The sequence below is a fragment of the Hemitrygon akajei genome, unplaced genomic scaffold (genome assembly GCF_048418815.1).
Source record: "Hemitrygon akajei unplaced genomic scaffold, sHemAka1.3 Scf000127, whole genome shotgun sequence".
In the NCBI taxonomy this organism is placed as follows: Eukaryota; Metazoa; Chordata; class Chondrichthyes; order Myliobatiformes; family Dasyatidae; genus Hemitrygon; species Hemitrygon akajei.
Genome location: NW_027332013.1, coordinates 995,153 through 1,016,850, shown reverse-complemented (window position 1 = coordinate 1,016,850; position 21,698 = coordinate 995,153). Strand labels below are relative to the sequence as shown.

At 47.0% G+C, this 21,698-nt stretch overlaps 1 protein-coding gene across 1 annotated transcript in view; it reads right to left on the bottom strand.

The window, feature by feature from the left end:
- Window positions 1–20,726, bottom strand: part of LOC140723701 (zinc-binding protein A33-like) — a 187,425-nt gene extending 166,699 nt beyond the window's left edge. Inside the window, exons 1-5 of the mRNA XM_073038257.1 lie at window positions 20,639–20,726; window positions 15,904–16,058; window positions 15,124–15,219; window positions 14,473–14,706; window positions 12,691–12,713 (exon numbers count right to left, since the gene is read on the bottom strand). Of these exons, the coding sequence (XP_072894358.1) occupies window positions 12,691–12,713; window positions 14,473–14,706; window positions 15,124–15,219; window positions 15,904–16,058; window positions 20,639–20,726 (596 nt within the window). The remainder of the gene's footprint in view (window positions 1–12,690; window positions 12,714–14,472; window positions 14,707–15,123; window positions 15,220–15,903; window positions 16,059–20,638) is intronic.
- Window positions 20,727–21,698: the final 972 nt, after the last annotated feature.

Genomic DNA, 21,698 nt, shown 5'->3' with positions numbered 1-21,698 from the left:
CCCTATTAGTGTGGTCACACCTTTTCCGTTCCTCAGCTCCACTGATATGGCCTCTGTAGACAAGCCCTCCGGGCTGTCCTGTCTATGCACAGCTGTGATATTTTCCCTGACTAGTAATGTCACTCCTCCCCCTTTAATCCCTCCCCCTCTATCACGTCTGAAACAACGAATATTTCTATCATGTATAAACCTTAGGTGGGAGGTTATCTTTTTGTATTAATGTATTAAAAATAAATTATAAATTCTACCAATGGAACCTCTTACTAAAGGATTCATATTCAAAATAGTATCCAACAAATCAGATTCTTGCATATATGGAAAGTTAGATAAACATTTTTGTAAAAATGTCTAACCTGAAGATATTGCAGTAAGTGTGTATGAGAGAATATTTGCTAATTAACTCTACAAAGTCATCAATCGACCATCACAAAATAAAAATAAATAAATCTGCAAAAAAACAGATCCCCTTAATCACTAAAGATTAAACAAGTTTGGGAGAGAGAACTTAATATGATCTTTATTAATGAAGATTGTCAGTTCTTCTTTGATATGTGCCAATGAGTGTTTAATTCAATTTAAAATTGTTCACTGTTACTATTTAACAAAGGAGAGACTATCCAAAATATTTCCTAACATAAACAATTATTGCGATAGGTGTAAAACTGAAGTAGCCACTTTTTCACATATGTTCTGGTCATGTTCTTCATTATTTTCTTTTGGAAATCTTTGTTTTCTACAATTTCAAAAGTTCTGAAAATTAATTTACAACCTCATGTATAAACCTTTTATTTCTGTCTACACACGCAGTCCTCCTCCACCTCACTGTCTGCTCTAACACTCTGGTTCCCCTCCCTCTGCAAATCTAGGTTAAGTTCCCTGGAGCAGCACTAGCAAATCTACCCGCAAGAATGTTAGTTCCCTGCAGTTCAGGGGCAAACCGTCCCGTCGGGACAGGCCCCACCTTCCCGGGAACAAAGCCCAATTGTCCAGAAACATGAAGCCCTCCCTCATGCACCATCTCCTTAGCCACGTATTTAGCTGCACTCTCCGCACATTTATATTTACAGGGACTTTACTCCTGACGCCGGTCCCGGGACCCGACCCGTTTACAGACCCGGAGTGGAACCGGAGCAGATTCTCAGCCACTGGTTTCGATTCCCAGTCCGGAAGAAAGGATAAAGTTTCCCCATGAATTTATTCCCAGTGAAGGTGTGGAGATGGGACTTGGTCTTCGCGTTGTAAAATGAAACTGTCCCGGACTCGTAACTGAGATAAACTCCCACCCTCCCGGGGATGGGACCGGCAGGGAGACGGGACTCGGGGGAGGGGGGACCACGGTCCACGTCACAATCCCGATGTAACACGTCATAATACCGCCCGATGATACAGAATCCAGTCTCCGGACTCAGTCTGAACCGTCCCTTCCTCTCCACAGACTCTGCGGCAACTCCCAGCCACCAGAGCTGAATCCCCGTCACCTCCACCTCCCAGTAATGTCTCCCCGATGTGAATCCCTCCGATCCCAGCACACAAGCCCGGTTTGTGAATCTCTTCCCGGTGTCAGGGAGATCCCTTCGGGTCCCGGACCGTCTCACACTCTTCCGATCCCCAGACACCTCGAGATATTGACTCGCCGTTTCCACATCCAGGGTGACAGAGACTGGGGGGAGAAGCAGAGAATTAGAGAGTCCCCGGGGATCAGGGGGAGACTCGGGCAGCGCGGCCCCGGGGATCGGGGGGGGCGGGGGAGACTCGGGCGGCGCGGCCCCGGGGATCGTGGGGGTTTCCGCTGGACAGAGAGCAGAGAGACCCCTGGCCCTTGACTCCTCAGACAGGGGAAACATCCTCCCACACTCCTGCCTGTCGACCCCTGAAAGAATTTTGTATTTCCATGAGATCTCCTCTCATTCTTCGAAACTGGGAACAGAGAACATAGAACAGTACAGCACAGGAACAGGCCCGTCATACAATGTTCACATTCATTTGTGAGTGTGAAGTGGGGGAGTGTGATGGTTTGAGACAGTAAAGGAGGTGATAATGGGAACCAGTAGGGGAGAGATGAATGGCAGATTGAACCAGGAGGGGGAGGGGTGGAAAGCCCCTGGGTGAACTGTGTGTGTAGACGTAATGAGAAGCTAGAGGGGGCAAAGATGGCAGGTGAGGATGACTTTGTCCCCTTTCCCACAACCCCATCTGCCGCAGCCCCTCATTAGGACAGGGGATGAATTTGCAGGAACCGTTAAGCAACACAGGTCTTGATGAAGTGTTTCTGTCTGAACCGTCGACTGTTTACTCTTTTCCATAGAAACTTCCCAGCCTGCTGTTCCCCCAACAATTTGTGTGTGTTACTCTGCTTTAAATATACTCAATTATTTGGCCTCCACAGCTGCCTGTGGCAGATTCACTATCCTGTGGATAAAGGAATTCCTCCTCATCTCTGTCCTAAATGGACATCCCTATAGTCGGAGGCTGTGCTTACCGTTCTCGACCCACCCACATCCTCCCAACATCAACTCTCTCCAGACATGAGTCAGAGAGATCTGGCGAGACCCTTCATCAGGACCTGTATAGCTTGGATTACCAGCATCTGCAGATTTTCTCCTATTTGATTTTTAAATCAGAAGTTAATAAGTAAACTTCTTCATCAGTCAGAGTCTCAAAAGTTACGGGGAGGAGGCAGGAGAATAGGGTTGAGAGGGATAATAAATCAGCCTTTCTTCTAAACTCCCGTGAGTACAGGCCCAGAACCATCAAACACTACTGATATGTTAACTCTTTCATTCCCGGAATCATTCTTGTGAATCTTCTGGACCCTCTCCAATGCCGGTATGTTTTCCGATAGAAGGGACCCAAAACTGCTCACAATACTCCAAGTGTGGTCTGACCAATGCCTTATAAAACCTCAGCATTACATCCTTGCTCTTGTACTCTAATCCTCTCGAAGTGAAAGCAAACATTGAGTTTGCCAATCTTACCACTGACACAAACTGCAAGTTAACCTTCAGGGAATCCTGCACAAGGACACCCATGTCCCTTTGCACCTCTGATTTTTGAATTTTCACCCTGTTTACAGAATTGTCTATGCCTTTATTCCTTCGACCAAAGTCATACCTGCCTAAGTTTGTACCTGTCAAACTCTACCTGTGCTACAAGATCCTTATTCCGTATATTGGTGCATTCAAATAAGACCATAAGACAAAGCAGCAGAAGCCAGCCATTCGGCCCTTCGAATCTGCTCCGCCATTTGATCATGAGCTGATCCATTCTCCCATTTAGTCCCACTCCCCCACCTTCTCACCATGACCTTCGATGCCCTGTCTACTCACATACCTATCAATCTCTGTCTTAAATACACCCAATGACTTGGCTTCCACTGCCGCAAGAAATTCACAGATTCACCACCCTCTGGCTAAAAAAAATTTCTTCGCATCTCCCTTCTGAATGGGTGTCCTTCAATCCTTAAGTCATGCTCTCTTGTACTAGACTCCCCCCACCATGGGAAACAACTTTGCCACATCCACTCTGTCCATGCTTTTAAACATTCGACATGTTTCTGTGAGGTTCCCACTCATTCTTCTAACCTCCAAGGAGTACAATCCAAGAGCGGTCAAATGTTCCTCATATGTTAACCCTCGCATTCCCGGAATCATTCTAGTGAATCTTCTCTGAACCGTCTCCAATGTCCGAACATCCTTTCTTAAATAGGGAGCCCAAAACTGCACACAGTATTCAAAATGAAGTCTTACCATTGCCTTATAGAGCCTCAACATCACATCCCTGCTCCTATACTCTATTCCTCTAGAAATGAATGCCAACATTGCATTCGCCTTCTTCACCACCGACTCAACCTGGAGGTTAACCTTAAGGGTATCCTGCACGAGCACTCCCAATTCCCGTTGCATTTCAGAATGTTGAATTCTCTCTCCATTTAAATAATAGTCTGCCCATTTATTTCTTCTGCCAAAGTGCATGACCATACACTTTTCAAAATTGTATTTCATTTGCCGCTTCTTTGACCATTCTCCCAATCTATCCAAGTCTCTCTGCAGACTCTCTGTTTCCTCAGCACTACCGGCCCCTCCACCTATCTTTGTATCATCAGCAAACTTAACCACAAAGCTATCTATTCCATAATCCAAATCGTTGATATACAACGTAAAAAGAAGCGGCCCCAACACGGACCACTGTGGAACACCACTGGTAACTGGCAGACAACCAGAATGGGATTCTTTATTCCCACTCTCTGTTTCCTGCCAATCAGCCAACGCTCTATCCACATATGTAACTTTCCCGTAATTCCATGGGCTCTTATCTTGTTAAGCAGCCTCATATGCGGCACCTTGTCAAAGGCCTTCTGAAAATCCAAATACACAACATCCACTGCATCTCCCTTGTCTAGCCTACTTGTAATTACCTCAAAAAATTTCAATGGGTTTGTCAGGCAGGATTTTCCTTTAAGGAAACCATGCTGAGTTTGTCCTATCTTGTCATATGCCTCCAGGTACTCGGTAACCTCATCCTTGACAATTGACTCCAGAAACTTCCCAACCACCGATGTCAAGCTAACAGGTCTATAATTCACGTTTTGCTTCCTTGCCCCCTTCTTAAATACCAGAGTGGCATTTGCAATCTTCCACTCCTCCGGAACCATGCCAGGGTCTATTGAGTTTTGAACAATCATTGCTAATGCCTCCGCGATCTCCACAGCTACTTCCTTCAAAACACAAGGGGGCATTACAGCTGGTCCTGGAGATTTATCTACCCTTAGACTATTCAGCTTCCTGAGTACTTTCTCTGTCGTAATTGTGACTGCGCACACTTCTCTTCCCTGACACCCCTGAGTGTCCGGTATGCTGCTGATATCTTCCTCAGTGAGGACTAATGCAAATACTCGTTCAGTTCCTCAGCCATCTCCTTATCTCCCATTACAATTTCTCCAGCATCATTTTCTATCGGTCCAATATCCACTCTCACCTGTTTTTTTACTCTTTATATACTTGAAAAAGCTTTTAGTATCTTATTTGATATTATTTGCCAGCTTCTTTTTATAGTTCATCTTTTCCCTCTTAATGGCCCTCTTAGTTTCCTTTTGTAAGCTTTTAAAAACTTCCCAATCCTCTGTCTTCCCACTATTTTTTGCTTCCTTGAATGCCCTCTTGCTTTTACTTTGGCTTTGACTTCTCTTGTCAGCCACGGTCGCAACCTTTTTCCATTCGAAAATTTCTTCTTTTTTGGAATATATCTGTCTTGCACATTCCTCACTTCTCGCATAAACTCCAGCCACTGCTGCTCTACAGTCCTCCCGCTAGTGTACCTTTCCAGTCAAATTTGGCCAGTTACTCTCGCACGCCACTGTAATTTCCTTTACTCCACTGCAATACCGACACATCGGATTTCGGCCTCTCTTTCTCAAATTTCACAGCGAACTCAATCATGTTACGATCACTGCCTCCTAACGGTTCCGTCACCTCAATCTCTCTAATCACCTCTGGTTCATTACACAATATCCAATCCAGTACCTCTGATCCCCTAGTGGGCTGAACAACAAGCTGTTCTGAAAAGCCATCTCGTAGACATTCTACAAATTCTCTCTCTTGAGATCCAGTGTCGAACTGATTTTCCCAATCCACTCGCATGTTAAAATCCCCCACAATTATCATAACACTGCCCTTCTGGCAAGCCTTTTCTATTTCCTGTTGTAATTTGTAGTCCACCTCACTGCAGCTGTTAGGAGGCCAGTATATAACTGCCATCAGGGTCCTTTTACCCCTGCGATTTCTTAGCTCAGCCCAGAAAGATTCTTCCGATCCTACGTCACCTCTTTCTAATGATTTAATATAATTTCTTACCTATAAAGCCATGCCACCCCCTCTGCCTACCTGCCTATCCTTCCGATACACCGTGTATCCTTGGACGTTCAGCTCTCAGAGACATGCATCCTTTAGCCACGTCTCAGTGATGGCCACAAAATTATAGCTGCCAATCTTTAGCTGTACAACAAGATCATCCACCTTATTCCTTATGCTGTGTGTATTTAAGTATAACACCTTAAGTCCAGTATTTGGTACTTTTTGTTTTGATTGCACTGCAACTCATCCCATTGGCTGCAAATTTGCCCCATCACCTGCCTGTCCTTCCTGACATCTTTACTGCTCACTATCTTAGATTTATTTGTTTTCCTCCTCCGCCGCTCTATCATTCCGGTTGACCATCCCCCTGCCAAATTAGTTTAAACCCTCCCTAACAGCTCTATTAAACATTCCCACTACGATATTGATCCCCTTCGGGTTCAGGTGTAACCCGTCCTTTTTGAACAGGTAATACTTCCCCCAGAAGAGATCCCAATGATCCAAGAATCTGAAGCCCTGCCCCCTGCACCAGTCTCTCAGCCACGCATTCATCTGCCTGATCCTACTATTCTTGCCCTCGCTAGCACGTGGCACAGGTATCAATCCTGAGATTACTATCCTGGAGGTCCTGCTTCTCAGCTTCATTCCCAATTCCCGGAAATCTCTCTTCAGGACCTCCTCCCTTTTCCTCTCTATGTCATTGGTACCAACATGTACCAAGACAGCTGGCTGCTCGCCCTCTCCCTTCAGGATATCATGGACCCGAACCGAGACACCCCGTATCCTGGCACCTGGGAGGCAGCACACCATGCGGGTATCTCTACCAGGCTCACAGAATCTCCTGTCTGTTCCCCTGACTATGGAATCCCCTATGACTACCGCATTCCTCTTCTCCCTCCTGCACAACAGCGCCAGGCTCAGTGCCAGAGACCCGGTCCCCGTGGCCGTCCCCTGTCAGGTCATCCCCCTCAACAGCATCCGAAACGATATACTTGTTGCTGAGGGGGGCAGCCACAGGGGTGCTCTCCACTATCCGGGCATTTCCCTTCCCTCTCCTGACAGTCACCCAGTTTTCTGACCCCTGTAGCCTAGGGATGACTACCTCCCTGTAGCTCCTGTCTATCACCTCTTCATTTTCTCTAATAAGCTGTAGGTCATCAAGCTGCAGCTCCAGATCCCTAACACGGTCTCCGAGGAGCTGAATCTCGGTTCACCTGGTGCAGATGTGGCTATCAGGGAGGCTGGAGGTCTCCCAGGATTCCCACATCTGACACCCTGAACAAAGCACTAACCCTGCAGACATGCTACCTAATTCTACAGGAATGAAACAAAGAAAGATAGGTCTACTCACCCACTTACTTCGCCAAGCACACGAACTTTCTAAACCGTTAGCTAATGTGCCCTGCTGTTCCCCCGTCCGTCCAGGCCGATTTGCCAAGGGGAGAAAAAGAGTCGGTGCCTCGCTCTCGCCTCTTCCCGTTACCGCCTAAGCCCGTTGAGCCAAAGCCCTACACTCTGCTGCCACCCACTCCGCTGCCCTCTGTATAGGGTGGTCATCTTTTTAAACTCTCGGCACTGTCCTGAGCAGTCTCGCCGTTCTTGTACGCAAAGTTTTTTACAGAACTGCCTTCCTTCAGAATTTAGCTCCCACGCCGCCCTTCTTGTCCCAATCTAAAAAAACACCTTCACTCCTGTATTCATCAGCCTATTCCACACTGTCCACATGAAATTCAGCAAGGCCTTTGATGTCGATGATAGACCACACTTGGAGCATTGTCTGCATTTCCGGTTCCCGAATATGGGGAGGATGTCATTACACTGGACAGGAGGCTTCAGGAGGATGTTACCAGGACTGGGGGCTTGGGTTAAAAGCAGAGAGTGGATAAGCTTCGGCTATTCAGCTGTAGTGTAGGATGTTCAGGTGTGACCCCTTATCGAGGTAAATAATTAATTAGGAGCTTAAATAACGTTTCTTTTTCAAAGAAATGGGAGTACAGAACCAGAGGCCTCAGATTGAAATTGAAATGGGAAATTTTTCTCAGTGGTCTATCGGGTAACATTCTCAGAGAGAGGGAGGTTGGTAAATTGAATTTGCCCTCAGCCGCTGTAGAAACAGGTAAAAATAAAATATTTTAATATAAATTTGGGCAGGTACACAGATGGGAAATGGTTAGAGGGATGGGGGGGGGCAAACACACACAAATGGGCCAGAAGTTCACCAGCCGCTGGCTCAAATTTTTTCACATCTGTTTTAAATAGATCCCCCTGTATTTTGAGGCTGTGCCCTCTTGTCCTAAACTCCACCACCAGGGGAAACATCCTTTCCACATCTACTCTGTCTAGGACTTTCAACATTCGAAAGGTTTCAATGAGATCCCCCCCCCCCCTCATCTTTCTAAATTCCAGCGAGTACAGACACAGAGCTATCAAAGCCTTTTTTGGACGATAGCCCTTTCATTCCTGGAATCATCCTTATGAAATGAACCTTCTGCAATGCCAGCACATCTTTTCTTAGATGAGGAGCCCAAAACTGTTCACAATACTCAAGGTGAGGCCTCACCACTGCCTTATAAAGCCTCAGCATCACATCCCTGCTCTTGAATTGAATGCTATATAAACCCCTTGAACAGAATGCTAACATTGGATTTGCCTTCCTCACCACTGGCTCTACCTGCAAGTTAACCTTTAGGGTATTCTGCAGAATGACTGCTAAGTCCCTTTTCATCTCAGCTTTTTGGGTTTTCTCCCCATCTGAATAATAAATCTGCACATTATTTCTACGACCACAGTGCATGGCCATGCATTTTACAACATTGTATATTACTTGCCACTTTCCTTCCCATTCTCCTCATTCAAGTCCTTGTCCAGCCTAACTGTTTCCTCAACACTACCGGCTCCTCCACCAATCTTCGTATCTTCTGCAAACTTGGAAACAAAGCCATCTACTCTAGAACAAGAGGGTATGACTTCATGATTGAAGGACGTCCTTTTAAAACTGAGATGTGGAGAAATTATTTTAGTCAGTGTGTGGAAAATCTGTGGAATTTGTTGACAGAACTGGCTGTTAAGGCCAAGTTATGTTTAAGGCAGAGATAGATATGTTCTTGATTAGCCAGGGCATCAAAGGGTATGGGGTGAAAGCAGGGGAGTGGGGATGACTGGAAGAATTGGATCTGCCCATGACTGAATGGTGGAGCAGACTCGATGGCCCAAATGGCCTACTTCTGCTCCTATATCTTATCGTCTATTCCATCAGCAAAATCTTGATATACAGCATAAAATCAAGGTGTCCTAACATTGACCCCTGTCGAACACGAGTCACTGGCAGCCAACCAGAAAAGGATCCCTTTACTCTCATTCGCTGTTTCCTACCAATCTCCAATGTTCTAACCATGCCTGTAACTTTTCTGTAATACCTTGGCCTCTTAACTTGGTTACCACCTTCATGTGTGGCACATTCTCAAAGGCCTTCCGAGATTCCAAATATACAACATCCACTACATCCCCTTTATCTATCCTGCTTGTAATCTCAAAGATTGCGAACAGGTTTGTCAGGCAGGATATTCCCTTAATGAAGCCATGCTGACTTATTCTATCTTATACAGTGTCACCAAGTATTCCAAAACCTCATAATTAACAATTGACATCACCTTCTTCACAACCACAGAGGTGAGGCTAACTGGTCTATAATTTCCTTTCTGTTGCCTTCCTCCTTACTTAAAGAGTTAAGTGACATTTGCAATTTTTCAGTCGTCTGGCACCAGTGATTTTTGAAAGATCATTTGAAATGCCTCCACAATGTCTACTGCAACCTCTTTCAGAACACTAGGGTGTTCAACTGGTCCGGGTGACTTATGTACCTTTAGGTCTTTCAGCTTTTTGAGCACCTTCTTCCTTGTAACAGTAACTGCACTCACTTCCCTTCCCTCGCACTCTTCAACACCGGGCACAGCGCTCGTGTCTTCCACAGTGAAGACTGATGCAAAATATTTGGTTTATCTGCCATCTCTTTATCCCGCGTTGTTATATATCCAGCCTTATTTTCTAGCTGTCTTATATCCACTCTCATCTGTGTTTTCTTTTTTTACAATATTTGAAAAACAATTTGATATTGTTTGCTAACTTGTTTTACAAAGACAGGTGTGTAAAAAGGGCCTGAGGGATCATTGGAGACCTGAGTCAGCCCAACCAGAAACTGTATGAGTTGCTACCATCCGGGATACGCTACCACAGCTTAAAGGCCAGGAGCAACAGGCTCCGAGTACAGCCTCTTCAACCAGGCCAGCAGACTGATTAACTCATGATGACACATCTGTATTTCTATGTTATATTGACCAGCATGTTATACATATAATTCATCATAAATTACTATAATTTGCACATTGCACATTTACATGGAGACGTAACGTAAAGATTTTTCATCCTCATGTATATGAAGGATGTAAGTAATAAAGTCAATTAAATTCAAATCAATTTCTTGTTTATTTTTTCCCACCCAATCATCCTTTTAGTTTCTCTCTGTAGATATTTAAAAGCTTCCCAATCCTCAGTCTTCCTACTAATTTTTGTTTAGTTGTATCCCCTCTCTTTTGCCTTTGCATTAACTTGTCTTCCCTTGTCAGCCACGGTTTTACTATTTTGCCATTTTAGTATTTATTTGTTTTTGGAATACATCTATCCTTCACCTTTCTCACTTTCCCAGAAACTGATACCATTTCTGCTCTGCTCTCATCCCTGCCAGCATCTCCTTCCAATTTGCTTTGGCCAACTCCTCTCTCAGACCACTGTAATTTCTTTCACTTCTCTGAAATACTACAATGTCAGACTTCACTTCTCCTTATCAGATTTCAAGTTGAACTCAGTCATGTTGTGAGCACTGCTTCCTAAGGGTTCTTTTAACTACTCACCTCTGGTTCAATACATAACACCCAATCCAGTAGAGCTGTTCCCCGAGTAGGCTCAACGACAAACTGCTCTAGAAATCCATCACATTGCATTCAACAAACTCACTCTCTTGAGATCCTTTACCAACTTGATTTTCCCAATTGACCTGCATGTTGAAATCTCCCATGATTATCATAACATTGTCCTTTTCATTAGCCTTTTCTATATCCAGTTGTAATCAGTGGCCCACATCCCTCTGACTGTTGGGAGGCCTGTATATGACTGGTGTCAGTGGCATTTTTACTTTTGCAGTTCCTTATCTCAACCCGCAAGATTCAACATCTTCTAATCCTATGTCACATCTTGCTGCTGATTTACCAGCAGAGCCACACCACCCCATCAGCCTTCCTTCCTTCCTCCGATACATTGTGTAACCTTGAACATTCAGCTCCCAACTACAACCGTCCTTCAGCCACGTTTCCGTGATGGCCACAACATCATACCTGAAATCGGTAATAGTGCAACAAGATCATCCACCTTATTTCTCATACTCCATGCATTGAGATATAACACTTTCTGTACTGTATCTGCTACCCTTTTTAATTCTGCATCCCTAATGCACTGATACTCACCCTGCTGGCTGCAAATTCTCTTTTCATTTGTCCGCCCTACCTGACAGTCTGACTGCACGCGACCTTTGCATTTTTACTATCAGTCCTAGCCCTTCACTCCAGTTCCCAACCCTACCCCACCACCAAATGAGTTTAAACCCTCTCCAACAGCTCTATCAAACCTCTCTGTGAAAATATTTTTCTCGCTCAGCTCCAGGTGCAACCCATCCTTTTTAATCAGGTCATTCCTCCTCCGGAAGAGATCCGAATGATCCAAGAATCTGAAAACATGCCCCCTGCACCAGCTTCTCAGCCACGCTTTAATCTGCCAAATTGTCTTGTTTCTACCCTCACCAGCACGTGGCACAGGCAGCAATCCAGAAATTACAACCCTGGAGGTACTGCTTCTGAACTTTCCACCAAGCTCTCCAAATTCTATTTTCAGGACCTCTTTGCTTTTACTTCCTGTATAATTGGTCTCAAAATGTACCAGAATATCTGGCTGTTTACCCTCACTCTCCAAAATGCTGCAGACACGATCTGAGACATCCCTGACCCTGGCACCTAGGAGGCAACATACCATTCGGGTGTCCCCTTCACATCCACAGATTCCCCTGTCTGTTCCCCTGACAATTCCGTCCCTTGTCACTACAGCTCCCCACTTCTCCATCTAACATCAGTGAGGGTTGCGGGTTCAGGAGGGGGTGGGGTGAAGCCCTGTGTCAGTCAGAGTCTGCACTCACAGCGCACGAAGGACTTGTGTATTTTCCTGACAATCCCCGTCACCACACTGATACCCGCTTTTATTCCTACAATATCATCAAGTCGGTATTAAATTCATAGCTCCTGTGGTAGGATTCAAATTCATGTCTTGGCGTGTTAGTGCAGTGTGTCTGGAATCAGGACACAGTGGTTCATTTGCCAGTCCCGTGTATTGGTTGTATTGTGGCCCTGTGCTGGTGTGTTCAGGGGTCTGACATCTCCAGCTGACCATGTGATAGTGATGCCTCCCAGTCGGTGGGGTTGATGTGAAATAAACTTCAGTTCCCCTTCAGTCCATTATCACAGCCAATCCTTGCATCAACTTATAACTTAATTGTGTCTCATAAATAAGTAAAAATGAATCTTTGTAAGTTTTACCTCGGTTAATAGCATCAAATGTTTCTCTCAGCACTGTGTTCAACAAATAGAGGTGATCGAATTTTTCAACTGGTAGTGCCTCATCTGTCACTGACAATTCCTGGACATCATCACTGATTCTGTAAATATTAAACTGCTGGTGATAAACTGGAATTTTGAACTATTTTACAAATCCATACAGGGTTTCAGTAAAGAGCATGTCCTACCTCCTGTTCTGACGAGCTTCCTCCTGAAATAAATAAAAACACAAATCTGATTAGACTTGGACTTACTGTCCACATCTTGAATTTCATCCAAATCATTACAAGATGTTGAAAATTCCCTCTCCCACAGTCACAAACACACACCAGCAATACAGAACCACGGGGTAAATTACAGGGAAAGTTTCTGAAAGTTAGACCATTACTGAGAGGATGAAACTTACAGGAAAGACAGGACAGGCTGTGCATTACCATCTGGATAAGGCGTCAGAATGATAAGATGGAACAATTTAAGATTAGTGATGGATTTGATTGCATGAAGGTGGAAAAAGTACCTCATTATGGCGAACACGAGAGGACACAGGTGCTTGGAAGTAGTACGGAGGAGATGTCGGGTAAGTGTTTTGGAATGGGTGGAATGAGCTGCCGGCAACGAAGGTGAAGGCGGATGCGATAGGGTCTTTCACAAGACTCCTACACAGGTACATGGAGCTTGGAAAAATAGAGAGCTATGGGTAACTCGAGGTAATTTCTAAAGTCAGTAGATGTTCGACACAGCATTGTGGGCCAAAGAGACTGTATTGTGCTGCAGGTTTTCTTTGTTTCTATGTTTCTATTTATGGGGAGACCTTCAGCCAAAGATAAAATGCCAGGAGGTTTTAATAAATCCCACAAGAAATTTAGTGAAGAGGATGTGGAACTCCGTGCCACAGGAGTAGTTGAAATGGAACATCAGAGATTGAATGTAATGGGGAGGCTGGATAAACACGTGAGGGGCCAGGGAAATTGATAGAAGATGCACCTAATGGCCTGCTCATGACAGAAAATGGGACACAATCCCATGTAAAACTTATCCAAAAAAGTAGAGACAGTGAAAGTTTCCGTAATCTGATGACTGAAGGGCCTGTATTGTGCTGTAAGTTTTCAATGTTTATATTTCTACGTTTCTAATGTGAAACTTAAACGAAAAATTAAAGAAACATGTAAAGTTTCCCTAATCTGACGGAAACCGGATATGGAGGATAAGTCTGATGTGTGGGTCAAATTCTTTGTTCTCACTGATTGACAGAGAGACCCTCACACCCACCGCACCAGAAACACTCACAGCCTGTGATTAGAACTGGGTGTTAATGAGAGTTTTAGAGGATATTGTGGTAATTAAGGACACAATCAGCAGCTCTGTGTTATGATCAGAGTAAACCATTTCAGAGAAGATTACATTCTGTCCTGGGATGTACAGAAGTTGTGGAAGTCCAGTTTTGGGACAACAACAACCCTGAATAGTTGCATCAATTGTCTGGTGAGAAACAGTTTACTGCTATTTGTAAATGCTGTGTGTAAGAGCAACACGTCTGTTTTCTGTCTGCATTGTATTCTGTGTTACGTGTTTATTACGAAAACCAGTCAGGTGAGTGGGGACGTGGTAAAAGCGAAGGGAATAAGTTACGTATTTGTACTTTGTTCTGGGCTGTTTTGAGCCTGGGGCCGGCAGATGTCATATCTTTTGTTGACAGATTAATTGCAATTTAATTTATGATTAATTATGCAGAAAATTCATCGCTTAAATATTGTATGTTGCTGATAAAGGATCGAATATCAATCTCCGATATTTAGAATGTCATTAGCGGAGTGATTGGAGGTTCATCATACAAGGAGAACACTCTGTGTGAGGTCACCAGCAGCGGTAATTGATTTGGTAGAATTGGCCGCTGTGCTGTGTTTATTTCAAATATACCACTGTTCACTTAGTTCAATTTGACAGAAATAAATTGAAATGTAATCCCTCACCTTGAGAAATATCACACCATCTTTCTGATCCATCTGTTCCTTTAATTTTGAGATTTCCTCCTGAATAATCCTTATATTCTCTTGAATCTTAAGAAGATTTTTCTCCATTGGATTTAGAATCCTCGCCTCTTCCTCCCCGAGATCCCTGAGTAAGCTCTGCTCTTTCTCAGTGATAATCTGGCGCAGTTCAGCAAACTGGGATGTGATGTGGGACTGAACGCTGTGTGACTGTTTCTGTCGAATGAAAGGTGAAGATTAGTTTACTGCATTGCTGTGTTGTATTTCCTTATGACATAAAAGTGACCATTCGGTCCATTGGGGTCCATACTACTTCTGAGAAATTCCCATCAACCCCATTCCCTTAAGTTTTCCTGAAACCTATTCTCCCTCATTGACCCATTAACTCCCACCTGATTCACACACACTCTCCCTCACCTTCACAGGGTTAATTGTAATTAACCATTTAACCAGCATGTTCTTGGGATATGTCTAAAACCGTCATGGCCACAGGGAGAGCATGCAAACTCCACACAGACGGCAGGAGAGGTCAGGATCGAACCCAGGTCACTGTAGCTGCGGTACTCGGCTATTCTGCATTAAATGGAGCAAAACTAGACAGTAATATCAGAAATTCCGCTCAGGAAGCCTCACCCGAACTCCGGAAATCTTCTCTTTCTGTTGCTGCTGCTTTTCCTGGAAATCTGATTTCTTTTTTGTGAGAGAGTCCAAGGAAGATTTTAGCTGATCCTGGAAGTCAGAGAGTGAAGGAAATAGAAACAAAGATGCATCAAAAGAAACAGGTGATCAACCCGATTATCACACAAAATGCCGGAGGAACTCAGTGAGTTAGGCAGCATCTATTCAGGGGAAATAAACAGTCGGTGTTTCGGGATAAGACCCTTCATTAGGGCTGGGAAGGAATGGGACAGAAGCCAGAATAAAAAGGTTGGGGACGAGAACCAGCTGACAGGTGACGGGTGAGACAACGTGAGGAGGAACGGGGTGATGAAGTGAGAAGCAGAGAGGGGACAGGTGGAAGAGGTCAGGGCTGGAGAAGAAGGAATCTAATACGAAAGGACAATCGACCATGGAAGAAACGGGGAGGGGGGGGGAATTTGGGGCTGTTTGGAGCCCTGAATGGTGGTGAGGCAGGGGTTTGTAGGAGTCAGGTGTAGCACTTGTCCCGTTTGCAGGTATCGCTGTCAGGAGGGAGATCAGTGGGGAGGAGCGAGTGAATAAAAGGGAGTTATGCAGAGAGCGATCCCTATAGAGCGCGGAGAGTTGTAGTGGTGGAGGGTGGGAGTGGGCCTGTGCTTCGTGGTAGAATCCGATTGGAGATGGCGAACGGTGGGGGGATGATATGTTGTTTATGGAGGCTCTTGTCGTGGACAATAGACGATGGGGTGAGAATCAAATTCGAGTTAGTTTTACCTTGTAGAGTGTAACAGCTTCTTTAATCGGCCTGAAGCGGTGCTGTCTGTGTTCCAGCGCAACCGCACAGATCACACAGATCAGTGTCTTGTCCGTTTCACAAAACAGCTTCAGTTCTTCCTCATGTTTCTGGCAGTGAAGTTTACTTCTCTTCCCTTTGGGATTCAGGTTTATATTTCGTGCTTTTTCAGCCAGATTTGCTAAGGCCCGATTCACCCTGAGGGTGCGGTCAGCAAACTCCTCTCTACATTTCGGGCAGGAGTTTCTCTCCTCCCTTTCCCAACACTGTGTGATACAAGAGCGACAGAAGTTGTGTCCGCACTCCAGTATAACCGGATCGGTGAAGAAATTCAGGCAGACGGGACAAATTACCTCCTCGGTCCAACTCTCGGCCTTTCTTTTCGAAGCCATGTTAACTCCCGGCACTTCCTGATTCAGAATGCTTTCACTTTCGGGGAGCTGCTGATCCCCTGCAGTACCGCGATTGTCCACTACGCGCGCTGCAGACTCGTGGAATGAATATTATGTCACTCCGTATGTTCAGTGGGAAAGAATTGTGGCCATTTCCATATCAGCGTGGGATCAGAAACACATTCAGTAGTTCCTAACAGAAATGAAAACTCGGCCATGGACTGCCTAAGCCCGGCTACGAACGGAGGAGTGTTGGGCATGGTTCTAACAACCCCATCTCGTAAAAGCCCAGTGCGACAGAAACGTCAACTAAATCTCTAAAGGCCTCATCCTTGGGATCGGAAGGACGTTCCCCTGGAAGACGATTGAATCGTGTGGATAGAGGGAAGCCACAGGCCCGATCAAATCACGGCCCTAGGCAGAGGAATCTGCCGAGCCTGTGTCCCGGTGGCGTGATGGGCTAAAGAAGAAGCAGAACAGAAATGAAAACGGACAGAAGAGCCTGGTTCAGTCTGAGGCAGGACTGAAAGGGGCACATTCTGAAAAGAGAGGCACAAGAGACTGCAGATGCTGGAATCTCGAGTAGGAAACATGATGCCAGAGAAACTGAGCAGTGACTAGAGGGGTACCGCAAGGCTCAGTGCTGGGAACCCAGTTGTTTACAATATATATTCATGATTTAGACGAGGGAATTAAATGCAGCATCTCCTAGTTTGCAGATGACACGAAGCTGGGCGGCGGTGTTAGTTTTGAGGAGGATGCTAAGAGGATGCAGGGTGACTTAGATAGGTTAGGTGAGTGGGCAAATTCATGGCAGATGCAATTTAATGTGGATAAATGTGAGATATCCACTTTGGTTGCAAGAACAGGAAAACAGATTATTATCTGAATGGTGGCCAATTAGGAAAAGGGGAGGTGCAACGAGACCTGGGTGTCATTGTACACCAGTCATTGAAGGTGGGCATGCAGGTACAGCAGGCGGTGAAAAGGGCAAATGGTATGTTGACATTCATAGCAAAAAGATTTGAGTATAGGAGCAGGGAGGTTCTACTGCAGTTGGACAAGGCCTTGGTGTGACCGCACCTAGAGTATTGTGTGCAGTTTTGGTCCCCTAATCTGAGGAAAGACATTCTTGCCATAGCGGGAGTACAAAGAAGGTTCACCAGATTGATTCCTGGGATGGCAGGACTTTCATATGAAGAAAGACTGGATCGACTAGGCTTATACTCACTAGAATTTAGAAGATTGAGGGGGGATCTTATTGAAACGTATAAAATTCTAAAGGGATTGGACAGGCTAGATGCAGGAAGATTGTTTCCGATGTTGGGGAAGTCCAGAACGAGGGGTCACAGTTTAAAGAAAAAGAGGAAGCCTTTTAGGACCGAGATGAGGAAAAAGTTCTTCACACAGAGAGTGGTGAATCTGTGGAATTCTCTGCCACAGGAAACAGTTGAGGCTGGTTCATTGGCTATATTTAAGAGGAAGTTAGATATGGCCCTTGTCGCTAAAGGGATCAGGGGGTATGGAGAGAAAGCAGGTACAGGGTTCTGAGTTGGATGATCAGTCATGATCATACTGAATGGCGGTGCAGGCTCGAAGGGCCGAATGGTCTACTCCTGCACCTAGTTTCTATGTTTCTATGTCAGGCAGAATCTGTGGAGAGGAATGTACAATCGACTTTCAAGGTCGAGATCATTCATTCCGAAATGTCGATTCTCCATTTCCCTCCACAGATGCTGCCTGACCCGCTCAGTTCCTCTAGCCGCTCGATTTTGTTTTCCTCCGGGTTTAAGAGAGACAGACTGGGCTGTAAAACCGGGGTTAAGTAAATATTTAAAGCAACTATTAAATCAGTTCATGCTGTCAGGCTCCCGATGGTTAATCCCCTATCGTGCCCCAATTTCAGCTCCAGATATTATCTGAAAACCCCGTCTCCGTGTCCAGACTCCGTATCAGAGCTCCGTGTCAAGATTCCTCCTGCTCGCTGTTCAAAGTTCACGTCTGCGCAAGCATCCCAACTCAATCTCCGTGCCTGAGTCCTGCACTTGGGTTCTCCTCAGTCGCTTCGTGTAACAGAATGAACTGGCCATTTTCGTGCTACTATAGATCCAAGCTACTGTAAACTACCACCAACAGCCCCTGTCTCTGTCCGCCTTGGTGGACTCCGGTGCCGAGGGGAATCTGTTGGATGAAGTCACAGCTTCCCGGGCCGGAATTCCTCGGGAGCCGTTGAATACCCCTCTGGAAGCCCGGGCACTGGACGGAAGACGTCTGGCCCGAGTCACTCACTGAACACCACTACTGTCTTTGGTTCTCTCTGGGAACCATCGGGAACAGGTACAATTTCACCTAATTTCCTCTCCTCAAGCTCCTATAGTTATTGGGTACCCCTGGATAAGTCGCCATAACTCCCACATTGATTGGTCCACTGGGAAGATAGCCGGCTAGAGTCCGTTTTGTCACTCCGCTTGTCTACAGTCGGCCCTTTCCCCTGTAAAAGCCACCGCGACCTCGTCTGCCACTGAACCCCCTGACACGTCCGGGGCTCCAGCGGAGTACCACGACCTGGGGCAAGTGTATAGTAGGCACCGGGCCCTTTCCCTGCCTCCACTCCGACCATACGATTGTGCTATTGACCTCCTCCCCGGAGCTCCTCTCCCCACCAGTCGGCTCTATAACATGTCCTGACCAGAGAGGGAAGTAATGGAGGATTACATCAGCGAATCTCCCGCGGCGGGCATTTACCGACCCTTATCCTCCCCGGCGGGCGCAGGGATCTTCTTTGTGTGGAACAGGGTTGGTTCATTACGTCGCCCATCGACTAGCGAGGCCCAAATCATAAACCATAAAGAACGAGTATCCACTGCCCCTCATAAACTCCACTTTCCAACCACTTCACGGAGCCACCATCTTCTCCAGGTGGGACCCACGAAGCGCCTGCCATCTGGCCAGAATAAGGGAGGGAGACGAGTGGAAAACGGCATTCAACACCGCTCTAGGCCACTTAGAATTCCTGGTCATGCCATTTGGCCTCACCAATGCCCCCGCTGATCTTCCAAGCCCTGATTAACGATTTCCTAAGAGTCTTGATTAACCGTTTTGTGTCTGTTTATCTGGATGACATCCTAATCTTCTCCAGCAGTTTCCAGTTCATGTCCGTCAGTTGCTACAGAGGCTTAGGGAGAACAGATGATTGGTTAAAGCTGAGAAGTGTGAGTTCATCTCCTGAGGGAACATCACCGAGAGCGGGCGAGTGAGAGCGGATCCCGAGAGGATCCGGGCGGTGGCGGAGCGGCCATGACCCACGACACGCAGGCAACTCCAGCCATTTCTGGGCTTCGCGAACTTCTGTCGCCGGTTCATCAGGGAGTATGGTCGGGTGGCGGCGCCCCTTACCCACCTAGGACCCCTTTCCATTGGGACCCCGAAGCTGACTCAGCGTTCTCAGAGCTGAAGAGGCGTGTCACCTCCGCTCCCATCCTGGTCCAACCAGACCCCTCTTGTCGATTCATTGTGGATGTCGACGCCTCCGACTCTGGGGAGGGAGCGCTTCTCTCCCGAAGTTCAGGTCCTGATCAGAAACTTCATCCCTGTGACTTCTTTCCTCGCCAGCGGTCTCCCGCCGAATGAAATTACGACGCAGGGAACCGGGAGTTACTGGCGGTCAAACTCGCTTTGGAGGAGTGGAGGCACTGACTGGAGGGAGCGGAACATCGGTTCATCATCTGGAGCGATCGCAAGAACCTCGCATACATCCAAACCGCATAACGCCCGAATTCCCGCCAAGCCCGCGGGGCATTATGTTTTGGCCGGTTCAGGTTCACACTCACCTATCGTCCGGGGTCTAAGAACGGGAAGCCCGATGCTCTCTCCCGTCAATACATTTCCGAGGAGGGCCTTCCCAACCCCGAGACCATCCTTCCACCATCCGGTGCAGTGGCTGCCCTCACCTGGGAGATCGAGGCCATAAATAAAGAGGCCCAACGGACTCAACCTGACCCTGGCAACGGACCCTCCAATCTCCTCTTTGTGCCCGATTCCGTTCGATCTCAGGTTCTCCAGTGGGGGCACACGTCTCGTTTCGCCTGCCATCCCGGGATCGATCGGACTCTGTCCCTCCTGAAGAGACATGTCTGCTGGCCCTCCTTGGACACTCCCGTTCCTTTGTCTCTGTCTGTTCTGCTTGCACCCGTGGAAAAGCCTCCCACCGACCACCTGCTGGATTGCTTCGTCCCCTACCTGTCCCGAGCCGCCGCTGGTCTCACATCACGCTGGATTTTGTTACGGGACTACCTCCTTCAGATGGGAACACTGTCGTACTCACCGTGGTGGACGGCTTCTCCAGAGCGGTGCACTTCATAGCCCTTCCCAAACTCCCTACAGCTCGGAGAACAGCCGACCTTCTCGACCATCACGTCTTCCGCCTGCACCCCTCTGACATTATTTCTGACCGGGCTCCCCAATTCGTCTCACAAGTTTGGAGATCATTTAGTCAAGCCCTGGGAGCCTCACTAACCCTGTCATCCGGACCCAAAGGCACTGAACTACCAGGAACAGGACTAGGCGTAAGAAGGAAGCAAGGACAGTGGGAAAGAAAGGACGCTGGACACGACACAGGCTCCGGACGAGACAAGGATTCCGGGCCTGGGCTGGGACTTGACGATGATAGCGGAAGCAGCACATGGAACTGGGAACTGGGAGCCTGGGCTTGGACTCCCAGCCAGAGACTGGACAAGGACCCAGAACCTGGGTCTTGCCTCGGGCTCGGACTCCAGAACCAGGCTCGGACAAGACGTGGCCACAGGACAAGGAAAGTCACAGGACTGGACGTGAGACTCCTGGACAGGACAAGGGAACCCCAGCACCGGGCTGGGCAAGGTACACCTGGGCTGAGCGAGGCACATGACAAGACGAGAACACAACGCCGTGGCTTGAACAGGCAAAGGACCTTGGACCTGACTGGGACTGTACGAGATCCCAAAGCCTTGACTTGGTCGAGGAAGAGACAGGGACGCAAAACACAGAGCCGAGGGAGAGACAGGGACAAGGAAAACCAAGGCCCCTCCTTGGATACAGGACGTAGGCCCGTGAGTCATTACACAGAACACAGAGCCGGGACGGGACCCCTCCTTGGATACAGGACGGGACTCATTACACAGAACGCTGAACACGACAAGACGGTTCCCAAAGCTAGGTAGCGGCAAACGGGCGGACCTGCCTAGCGGAGTTGTGGACACAAAGAGTAGTTCCTAACAGGGCAAGGCTCCCGACACAGGCAAGACGAGACAAGGCTCCAGGCAGAGGCGAGGCGAAGCGAGGCGATGAAAGGCTCCAGGCAGAGGCAAGGCGATGCAAGGCTCCAGACACAGGCGAGGCGAGGCAAG